General features: G+C 41.4%; 1 protein-coding gene across 1 annotated transcript; it reads left to right on the plus strand.

Moving 5' to 3' along the window:
- Positions 1 to 7,733: 7,733 nt before the first annotated feature.
- On the plus strand, positions 7,734 to 10,258 carry LOC118394212 (T-cell acute lymphocytic leukemia protein 2-like). Its single transcript, XM_035787437.2, has 2 exons — positions 7,734 to 7,878; positions 8,499 to 10,258. Exon 2 carries the CDS (start codon positions 8,511 to 8,513, stop codon positions 8,847 to 8,849), a length of 339 nt encoding a protein of 112 aa, XP_035643330.1. The 5' UTR covers positions 7,734 to 7,878; positions 8,499 to 8,510; the 3' UTR covers positions 8,850 to 10,258.
- Positions 10,259 to 12,420: the final 2,162 nt, after the last annotated feature.

Below are 12,420 nucleotides of genomic sequence, written 5' to 3' on the forward strand. Positions count from 1 at the left end.
CTTTCCAAATTTCTATCAGCATGTTAAATGTGCAACCAGAGGGAAAAAACTCTTGACCACCTTTACTTCGCACACAGAGACGTGTACAAAACTGTCCCTCGCCCTCCATTTGGCAAATCTGACCATAATTCTATCCTCCTGATTCCTGCTTACAAACACAAATTAAAGCAGGAAGCACCAGTGGCTCGATCAATAAAAAAGTGGTCAGATGAAGCAGATTCTAAGCTACAGGACCGTTTTGCTCACACAGACTGGAATATGTTCCGGGATTCCTCCGATGGCGTTGAGGAGTATACCACATCAGTCATTGGCTTCATCAATTAGTGCATCGATGGTGTTGTCCCCACAGTGACAGTACGTACATACCCCAACCAGAAGCCATGTATTACAGGCAACATCCGCACTGAACTCATCAATAAGCAAAGGGCCCTGGGACTAAACACCTCCGTCTGCAACTGGATCCTGGACTTCCTGACGGGCTTCCCCCAGGTGGTAAGGGTAGGTAACAACACATTCGCCACGCTGATCCTCAACACAGGACCCCTCAGGGGTGCGTGCTCAGTCCTCTCCTGTACTCCCTGTTCACGCATGACTGCACGGCCAGGCACGACTCCAACACCATCATTAAGTTTGCAGATGACACAACAGTTGTAGGCCTGATCACCGACAACGACGATACAGCCTTTACATCACTGCCTGGTATGGCAACTGCTCTGCCTCCGACCGCAAGGCACTACAGAGGGTAGTGCGTACGGCCCAGTACATCACTGGGGCCAAGCTTCCTGCCATACAGGACCTCTATACCAGGCAGTGTCAGAGGAAGGCCCTAAACATTGTCAAAGACTCCAGCCACCCTAGTCATAGACCATTCTCCCTGCTGCCGCACGGCAAGCGTTACCGGAGCGCAATGTCTAGGTCCAAGAGGCTTCTAAACAGTTTCTACCCCCAAGCCATAAGACTCCGGAACATCCAATCAAATGGCCATTTGATGGCTATAAATACCTATAGTGATCATCTATGCATAGTCACTTTAATAACTCTACATACATGTACATATTACCTCAACTAACCGGTGCCCCCGCACATTGACTCCGTACTGGTACCCCCCTGTATACTGTCTCGCTATTGTTATTTTACTGCTGCTCTTTAATTACTTGTTACTTTTATTTCTTATTCTTACTCATTTTTTTAGCTGCATTGCTGGTTAGGGGCTCGTAAGCATTTCACTGTAAGGTCTAAATACCGGTAGCCTCCTGTGTATAGTTTCGCTATTGTTGGTTTCGACGCATGTGACTAATACAATTTGATTTGTGTGCTAGACCCTCCGTTAAATTACGCATTTCTCGAGGTAGGAATACAGCAAAAAATATGATCAATGGCTCATTCGAGAGAAGACATCCTCCCGAGTTATGACATCGGCCAGATTTGAAAACTGACATGTATGATAGATGTTTTCGGCAATCTTAAAGTCGTATTCCTATTAGCTTCCAGTGTAGTGAGTGACTTTATCACGGTGCTAGGTAATACCAGACGGATTTCTGCCTGCTTGAATGCCAATAACTCAGATAAACATGAAATTACCCAGGGAATCGATAGAACATCACTCAGAGATGCACAAAAATAATATAATATTCAAAATGGGTGAACCTTCCCTTTAATTTCATTTATCTATTGTGTAATAGTAGCAGTGTCATCATTAAATTCATTACTGATGGAAGGATACAGATTACACAGAGAGAATGAGTTGTCCCAGTGGATGGTTTGTGCGTGTGTATGTGCGTGTGTGTTTGCATGTGTATTTGCAAATGTATATTTGTATATGTGAGTGTGTATGTGCATACATGTGTGTATATGTTTGTTTGTTAGGTTTCACCCCCTGCTCTCCCCCTGTCTTCCCCCCATGAACCCTCTAGCGGCTCAGCTAATGTTGTGGAGGGGCCCCTCTCGCCACTGGCTCCTGGGGACCTCTCTCTCCCAGCTGCAGGAGCTGCTCTCTGAGGTCCCTCACAAAGTCATCAAGGTGACCTGGCCAGTCACCTCTTCTCAATTTAGTGTCCTGGTCTTGTCATACACCTTGTCTTCACTGGGAAGACAATATGGGGTTGTATTTTGTGTTGTGTTTCCATATACACTGGAGCAGCTGCATCCTCTTCATTACGAACTTTGCCAACTTTGTTTATCAGTCAAACTCTGGTGGTGCTATATTGATAATACTTGCAGTAATAAAATATCTTGTTTTTATTCCAGCTCTTCAGTGACACCAGCTCTCTCTACAAGCTGACTGCAGCAGCCTCCTCTTCAGAGTCTCACACTGAGTCCACTCATCAGAAAGACCACAGTAGATCCACCGACCCTTGTGCCACAGCAGAGACAACCAACACCCACACACCGCGACCCACACACACACTGCAATGAGAACCATTCAAGCCTATCCCCAACAGCTGCCTCGCTGGCTCCCCCAGTGCTGAGAGTTTAGCTAGGAGTTTATATGAAGAGAGCTCTCTCATTACCAAGGAGGACAGTGCAGACTTCCAGGTAGACTTGAGTCAGGCCCCTTTCCAGCACACCTGGAGCCACAACCCATGGGAGACAGATGAGGTGAAATTTGTAGGCTGGAATAGAGGAGGACGAGGAGAGGAGTGGACATCCAGAGCATCCCTACACCAGGAGCCCCGTGGTTCCCCCAGAGACTACGCGCCAGAGAACCCTGTTCAGACAGACCCCTTGTTATCATTCAGCTACAGCACCAACACACAGAGACCAGCGTACTCCGACAACCAGATGTACTCATACTCTACAGTAGGCTACAGTAAACAGCAGCAGTACCCTGAATGGCAGCCTGGCCTCGCCTAGAGGAGCTCTGCCATGGGGGGCAGTACACGACGGGGATAGAGAGAAAGAGGAGATCAGAGGCCCCAAAGATGAACAATGAGAGTAACATGTTAGACTGCTGATGAAGCAAGTTTGCATTTAAATATATTTTTTAGAGATCTCCTTCAGTGGCTTGGGAAAGTTACAGTATAGCCTCTAGTGTGGAAATTATATCATTGTTGAGGTAAATGTGAGCAATTACGAGATTATATTGTTCTGTTTTCATGTATTCTTTTCAGTTTTAAAGGCCATTGAAGAGGGGAAAGCTTAGTTATGAGAAGGTGTTAGGCTGAAGGGATGGACAGATAAGACTAACCTTTTTCTAAAATGTCTCATATCTGTGAAATACTGAGATATTAAGATTTGCCTGAAAAGTGAACAGTATCCTGTCAGTCCCTTGCCCTGTCAACAACTACAGATATTTGGTATGTAAGAAATACATGTAGTATGCCATAGGTTCTTGAGTGTTTGAAAGACACTATTAAATTTTTAACTGTTGTTGGGAAAATATTTGTCAATTTATGTGTGTTAAGGTTTTTTTAAATAATTATTTTGTTAATATTTTTCTAAGAAGGATAAGACTAAGTAGACGGTTTTGTTATATTTTGACTTCATATAAAACATATAATGCTAAAGATAAATAAATGTAAGTTATGCTAGGACAAATACTTTTTAAATTAAAGCCAATCTGAAATGTTGTCCATCTTTTGTAGCTTTTGCCAGAATGTGTTAGGAATTGTATCAGCATTAAGAACAAGACAGGATTAATATTTCTGAACTCAAATGAATGAATGACAGTAATTTCCATAAATTCAAATGTTCACTTAGTGCATATCTTCTTCCGAATGGGCCAGCGGTGTCAAACTCATTCCTTTTGCCCCGGGGGCCACATTCGGTCTTCAACGAGGTCCAGAGGGCCACACTTAAACTGTGTTGAATTATGATTCTCGCTGACTGTCTAACTTTCATTTTGGTGATCATTAGAGAGTCAGACACAGTCTAGAACAGGGATCAGCAACTATTCAGCCACGGGACAATTTATTTTCTTGAGTGGATGGTCGGGGGCGGAACATCATTTCAAATCATTCGTAGACTGCAAATTGACAACAAGAATCCCAAACAGAGTTAATATTTATGCGTGGAAAAACTTGGTAACAGATTTCCAATTGGAACTGATTTCCTGGTGTTTAAACGATCTTACATACAACAATTAACATTTTAAATAAACAAATAAAACCACCTGTGGACTGCAATGCTGGTGAAGCCAGGTGTAGTAGTTCCATTGTCATTTATACACAGTTTCAATTTGGTGTTAGTCATATTAAGTATATTGAGTTTTAAATATATAGTTTTTTTTACTCAAACCTCACGCTGGCCCTATTGGACCCTGGTGGTACATTTAACACCCCCTGGTCTAGTCTAATGCTATCATCCTGTGACCTTTATGAAGCAGTCCTGTTTCTCCATGTTAGTGCGTCTGTGCTGTGTGAGAAACAGCAGGTGGACTGGACATCAGGACTGCAGTAAAAGCTCTATTCACAATCATGGCCACTGTGTTTACCAACAATGAGGGACATTTCCCTAAGACTATAGTGGTCCCAAATACCTCAGTTACAACTTCTAAAAAGGCTCTATTACGTAGTCCTACTGGCACTGCATTCCAATGCAGACTGGGTGCTGAGAGAAACGTTTCGCAGGGTTAGAGGGAGAATGACGAAAATAAATATTACATACAAATAAATATTTAGACTTCAAAAAATAACGTTTGGTTTTGAAATCTTAAACATTTGGAAGATGTGAGTGAAGTAACCAATGGCAAAGCAAAACATGCTTTGTTTTTGTTTTTGCTGGGAATTCAAGTTGATTTGGATTGTTCCTGCAAGGAAAAGAAGTATACCTTTTACTCTGTAATTGACCTGCAATTTAGTCCTTGATACATAAATAATTTTACAGTCTAAAATGTGTCTGTTTACGAGCAAGGGTAGATGGAAAAACCCAGATACATTGTTATTAACGAATACAACATTTTACATAGAACACTCTCAATGTTTCATAATCAAAATTTTAAAAAATGTATAGAGGTTTTATTTTTCCAGCTAAAATGGATAGTCTCCCTCCATTTCAGAGCTCAAAAGGTCGTTTTTCATTTAGCGCAGCAATCCCCTTATCACAGTCTCTCAGAGTGTGGAGAGACTGCCTATCTTCACGAGCCAGCAGTCTGAAGCTTTCTCCCGCAGGAATTAGCCTCAGACAAGGAGCCCCCCAGGGCATAGATTCCTGCCAGCAGCAAACCTACTATGTCCATAAGCTAACACACTGACACACACGCACACACACCATAAATAACCACCTAGCTAACCTTTTGTTTCGGTTATATGTCTCCGGCCACATTGCCTTAACAACAAGCTTAACAAAAGAGCCAAAAGGGTGTGTTTTTAATGGCAGGCGAAACAAAAGCTGAGTGACAAAATTGTTAAAAAAGTCCAACACGTGGAGGCTAAGTCAACATCTGTGTAATGGTCCAGTAATTGGTCCTGCCTGCCATACTTTAGCCCTTGAGTGAATAGCAGACATATTGTGAAAATTAACAGGCTGTTCAAACCTAACCTTTAGAGCAGAATTATTTCCTTACCACTGCTTCAAAGGTCACGCTACTACTGTTATTTTTTATATCACTCTGTTCAACTAGATTCAATACTTGATTGGACAAGCTCTCGATGGGGACATCAGTTGAAAAGAGACGTTAAAATGTACCTTTGTAATTGTAGTCTCTGCATAGTTGTTTCTTTAGCTACACGGATGTTTTTATTATGTTGACAGCACTACAGTATGGCTCTCTTACTTCATTTGCTGTACTGACTAATGTATTTTTCCTCACTTCTCCGTAGGTTCTTTATGTTGTTGTTTTCGTCAGGGTTGTCAAGCTGCTCGGCTCTATACCCCCACACACTACCTTCTGTGACAGGAAAAAACATGTTCAAAACGATCTGGTCCTGCTGAATGCGGCCCTGGTGTGTGTATGAGAAGGGGATGGAGGGACAGGCTGGCTGGCTGAAGGGGCCTGCTGCCTGCTGTGAGTGTGTCTGCAGACCTGAGGCCAAGTAGAGTGCAGAGAGCAGGGGTGTGGGGACCCACCACTGCAGGTGCAGCCCCTTGGAAGTGCAGCAAGGCCCATGAATGGCAGCAATTCAGGGCCAGCCCCATTGGGCCTGTTCTCCAGGCCCCAGCGCTAATCCCAGGCCCTAATCGGATTATGTAAATTTCTACTCCACACAGAGATACTTTTATGGAAAGCTGCATCTTTGAGAAAACACTTGAAGGATGTAAAAAGAACAGTAGCAATTGGTTAAACTAGATGTGGTTAAATAAAAAAACATCTGAAACTGAGGTTGAAAGTGGGAGGCAGAGAGAGGGGATATGGAAGAGGAGTGGCGAGGAAGAATGGTTTTAGAGAGATGGTTTGGCATGCGCTCATGCTTGTGACCCAGGGAAGGACTCTACTTTCACCCGCCTGGCTCGTTCCCCATGCTCCCTTTTGTAATTTATGTGTGGCCCCTGGAATGGATCAACAAGATTACCATAGTCATAACAAAACCCACATTGTTAAACTGTCAATCTGGATATGGTATTTCTGGCCCAATCAGAGTGAATTAAATGGCAGCAGGACTGGCGATATCAAAGTTTTACTGAACTGGCTACCCATGGTTGATGTTTAACCAACCGTAACAAGTGTCCAGAATTGTAAGGGTAGGATCAGGCAGGGAAACATCTCAGTTTCATCTCAATAGGAATTTATTTGTAAGCGTAAATGTAACCTTTAATAGTCACGTTATGTGTTAAAATTATTAATAATTTAATGAAATGACCAGGGTTGCAAAGTGGGGTTATATTATTAGAAACTTTCAGAGTTTACCAGTTAACTACCAGAATGTTGGTATCTTTCAAGGATTTTATATAATCTATCAAAAGACTTCTAATGCCACTTTTGGGTACCTCAGATTATCACAGGTGTCTGTAATTATCTCTTGTCCTCTGTGTGGCCTTATCACATGAAAAATATATGAAATAATTGAACAAGATGATTTAAAAATAGATAATAGAATGAGAAAGCTGTGAACATCTTAAATAAAAACCATCAATTCAGTGAATTTAGTTTTCAGCATGAAATATGCTTTCCATTTTTTTTATACCGTTTTATTAATTATACTATATCAATATGTGTTTGTTGTCAATGTTTTGGTGTAGGACTGGTGGCAGTTGTGAAAAATGTCAATCGTTGGAAGAGTTTCTTTTAAAAAAATGGCGTTGTTGATTTGATACTTTGTCATTAATTATTTTATATTTTCTCTTGAACCATATGGTCTATCTAATAGAAACTCATATAAAAAAGTAATACTATATATCGATATCTTTTTTTAAAAGTGATTCAAGTACAAATTACCAAAGTTACGATTGATTGCCATAGATTTTCTGTTGATTACCAAAATTACTGAAGATTCTGGTAGCTTTGGTAAATTACCGGTAGCTTTGCAACCCTAGAATTGACTCAACAAAAAGTTGTGGATGATATGAAAGCAAAGTTTCCAAATACTCTTTCAAATTGTTAAACATTATTGTATGATATTATGTATTTGTATGTTTACCCCTAACCTCATTTTTCTAACCCATTGGTCATCTATTTGTTTACAGACAGAATAGAACATCCAACACAGCGGTCTGTGTCTGGAAACATCTCTCTTGAGTTGAACACCTCACACAATGCAGCAGACTGAAGGAGAGGCTCAACGACAGCACACGTCACACAATAGGGGCTCACTCTGCTATAAAATGTGAGAAGCGTGCGCTAGCCTTTCCCCTCTCTCCATCCCTCCCTCTCACACACAGTCATCAGAGAGTATGAGAAGGCTGGACTGACTGGACGGACTATACACAGGACTGGGTTACTGCAGCAGGAGTACACACTTCTACTACCTGATACCTCTGTCTGCACGCTAAAGCACTTAACAGGTGAGATCACGGACAATAAGTGGATTCGGTTTTTTTCCTCTGTTGAATTTCATGTTGTGGAATTGTTGGAGTAAGGAACTGGTGGAATTACAATTCTTATGAAATGTTAAGAAATCTTAATGTTGTTAAGATAAAATAAATGATTATCAGTTTGTATTCATGAGTGTATCATATTAGAAATAGATAGTTCTTCAAATACAGCCAAAGTGTAATTATTTGCATGTATGCTAATAATGCCGTAACACAATAGCACAAGCATCCTCTATGCATTGACTGAAGGTCAGACATTTTCCACAAACATCTATTTTCATTATGGTATTTTTCATCTTCTGAAGATGAAACTGAATTCCAATGTCAAATGCATTCTATTTGTCATACTTCAACTATATTTTACATCTATTACTTTCCATTACAGTGTTAATGCGTCATATTTTAGTTATCGTTTAGATTCTCTGGTGCCACATTTTATGTGATACCACCATATAGTGTTTCTGTCTAGGGTCTGCGCCAGAAATGGCACCCTACTGAACAACACCTGCCTTCTATTAGAACAGCCCCATGGGAGTTTGAATTGTATGTACATTTCTCTCTAAAACACTCTCCTCTTCTCCTCCCTCCAGGAGAGCCGCACCATGACCAGAAAGGTGTTCACCAACACACGGGAGCGCTGGCGGCAGCACAACGTCAACACTGCCTTCGCTGAGCTCCGCAAGCTCATCCCCACCCACCCACCAGAGAAGAAGCTGAGCAAGAACGAGATCCTGCGGCTGGCAATGCGTTACATCAACTTCCTGGTGCAGCTGCTGGAGAGCCAGAGTGGCCAGCCTGCTTCACACTCCCCCACAGCCCTGCTCACCTTCCTCAGGGGCAACGTGGAACGTCTCCACTCATCCTCCCAGACCTGTGGCCTGGCCAGCGACACTGACGCCCTCTCCCCTGGATCAAGCTGTGACAGCACCGAGGCCTGGTAGTGTGCCTGCTGCAGTTTCCTCTTATGGGTGATCATCTACAACTCCCTGGGTGAAACTGTCACAAGGCCCCCATTCATAGACTCCATTTTGGTTCTGTGACACTTGAGGAGTACAATGTTGGTTGTGATGGCAAGCAGAAGATATTTGTGGATGATGCCCTTCCTGCTGAATTAAATAGATTGAGATGGATTTATTTAGCTACACTCTTGATGTTGACGTTATGACACGGGAGGATGGGAGCCTTGTGAAATGTCATCTGTAATCTGCATGGATGTAGCTTGGATGTATTCCCCCCTTCATGTCAGACATGTATTTTTATCTTGTCGGTGGGGAAAGATGTCCACATCAACAACAAAACATGTTTGAAATAAAAAATAAGGATATAAAGGATCATTTAAGGGAATTTATTTGGGAAAGACATTTCAGGAAAGATAAAGTCTTGTCCAATTCACCAAGGACTGCAATCTAATTACAAAATGCAAAGGGCACTTTCTTTTGTTCAAATGACGATTTTATGATGAGACTGATTAATGACCTTGCTTATTAGCAAATCAATAATTATTATCAAAATCCTGCAATATGACCACATTCATTGATTGACACATTGCTGTTATACGCATTAATTGACTATTTATTGGGACGACAGGATTGCGCTGCATGATAACACAACTGACAATCCTCTTTGAAATATGTTCCAATTGTAGGACTGTATTGTGTGAACAGATAACAGGAATAGTTTTTGTTGTCTGTCCATTCAAGTATTTATTAATCTTGCTCTTTTTGTACAATAAGCATGTCATGTAACCAAAGATTATTATTTAACCATCATTTGTCAAGGCTATTGTGATTATTTATTTTTTGTAAACTATGTTGGTTAATATTAAGTTGTGAATATGTTATTTATTATAACTATTTAATAATGGCTTGTTAATAAAAAAATATTTGAATTTATCAAAAGTAAGTACACATTAAGTACCATCCTCTTATTGTAAATAACCCTGGTATTCCATTGACACCATGCAACCATTTGTACTAATTTAACAAACACCTCAAAGTGCCGAGCCAGGAAGTCAACAGTGCAGCTGCTCCCTGTGTGTTTGTACTGGTCCATTCTGGACCCTCTGGTCTACTAATGCCCTTGTTTCCTCTCAATGGGGCCAGTGATGGCCGCGCCTGTGATTGTCCTCTACAAACCCTCTGACCACTGTGTGGACACAGAGACAACCCCTAAACTCTAAACCCTTATCGAGTGTCCGAGGGCAGAGAGAGGGGAAGAGAAAAAGGACTACTTAACTTGTGACCTGCAATCCCACAGGTCAACATGTAGTCAAACCCTGATCACTGACCCAACAGGCAGATACAGCGCTGCTAGTCCTGAGAGGCTCCTATGGGCTCTTGAATGGAGTGTTTTTATCCCCTTTCTGTGACAAAATGTCAATGAAGTCAGATGCCAGTGTAGTTTACACAGGCTTGGCCATTTATGTGTCCAATAACGTTTGAATTGGAATATGTCATTATTTGGATATTTGCCCTAGGTATGGATATGCACATATTAGATTAAACTTGAATTACTGAATTTCCTCTAGGCTCTAATCATGGATTATTATGTAAGAACTGTGAAATTAGATTCAGATAAATGCATAACCTTACAACACAATAAACATGTTTTGAGAAATGCCATTTGTTAAATACACAAATTAACAGATCTATTTTGTCAAGTACCAGTAAGTACCAGTACCAATAAGTACCAGCAAGGTTCGATCCTAGGCCCCACGCTCTTCTCAATTTACATCAACAACATAGCTCAGGCAGTAGGAAGCTGTCACGCTGGTATAAAGGATTTTGGAGACAGGCGCAGGAATACACAATAGGGGTTTTTAATACACCCAAAACAAACACGTATACAAAAACACTGTACCTAAACAAAAGAGCGAGGGTAAACCTTGTTGAACGACACGGGACGATACCCGTAATACACAATATATATAGCACGCAGCATAACAGCTGGACCAACGCATAGGTACTCACACCACCAACAGACATGAGAACAATAACCGACAAAGACAGAGGGCACATATATAACATACTAATCAGGAGAAATTGGAACCAGGTGTGTGTAAGCAGACAAGACAGTCTGACAGTCTGATAATAGTGAAGCCTAGAAAGCCGGTGACGTAAACCTCAGGAATTGGTGAACAGAATGAGCATCAGTATCGGGGGGATCCGTAACAAAAGCTCTCTCATCCATTTATATGCAGATGACACAGTCTTATACTCAGCTGGCCCCTCGGATTTTGTGTTAAATGCTCTACAACAAAGCTTTCTTAGTGTACAACAAGCTTTCTCTCCCCTTAACCTTGTTCTGAACACCTCCAAAACAAAGGTCATGTGGTTTGGTAAGAAGAATGCCCCTCTTCCCACAGGTGTGATTACTATCTCTGCGAGTTTAGAGCTTGAGGTAGTCACCTCATACACGTACTTGGAAGTATGGCTAGACAGTACACTGTCCTTCTCTCAGCACATATCAAAGCTGCAGGCTTAAGTAACATCTAGACTTGGTTTCTTCTATCGTAATCACTCCTCTTTCACCCCAGCTGCCAAACTAACCCTAATTCAGATGACCATCCTACCCATGCTAGATTAAGGAGACATCATTTATAGATCGGCAGGTAAGGGTGCTCTCGAGAGGCTAGATGTTCTTTACCATTCGGCCATTAGATTTGCCACCAATGCTCTTTATAGGACACATCTCTGCACTCTATACTCCTCTGTAAACTGGCCTCTTAGGCCTCACTCCCCCCTATCTGAGATATCTACTGCAGCCCTCATCCTCCACATACAACACCCGTTCTGCCAGTCACATTCTGTTAAAGGTCCCCAAAGCACACAAATCCCTGGGTCGCTCTTCTTTTCAGTTCGCTGCAGCTAGCGACTGGAACAAGCTGCAAAAAACGCTCAAACTGGACAGTTTTATCTCAATCTCTTCATTCAAAGACTCAATCATGGACACTCATACTGACAGTTGTGGCTGCTTTGTGTGATGTATTGTTGTCTCTAATTTCTTGACTGTTGACTGTTGACTAATTTCTTTGTGCTGTTGACTGTGCCCAATAATGTTTGTACCATGTTTTGTGTTGCTACCATGTTGTTGTTATGTTGTGTTGCTACCATGCTGTGTTGTCATGTGTTGCTGCCTTGCTATGTTGTTGTCTTAGGTCTCTCTTTAAGTAGTGTTGTGTTGTCTCTCTTGCTGTGATGTGTGTTTTGTCCTATATTTATATTGTATATATATATATGTTTTAATCCCAGGCCCCCGTCCCCGATGGAGACCTTTTGCCTTTTGGTAGGCCGTCATTGTAAATAACAATTTGTTCTTAACTGACTTGCCTAGTTAAATAAAGTTCAAATAAAAAATAAAGTAAGTACCCATTGTTAACTCCACATATTTTCCTATTAAATACAAAGAAAATATCAGTGAAAACAGTCATGTAAATTAAAGTGTCACCGATTGGTGAACAAATGTAAACAAAAACAAAACAGTTTCCTCGTTTCACCCTTGCATTGGCCCTGA

This window comes from Oncorhynchus keta, chromosome 14 (assembly GCF_023373465.1).
Source record: "Oncorhynchus keta strain PuntledgeMale-10-30-2019 chromosome 14, Oket_V2, whole genome shotgun sequence".
In the NCBI taxonomy this organism is placed as follows: Eukaryota; Metazoa; Chordata; class Actinopteri; order Salmoniformes; family Salmonidae; genus Oncorhynchus; species Oncorhynchus keta.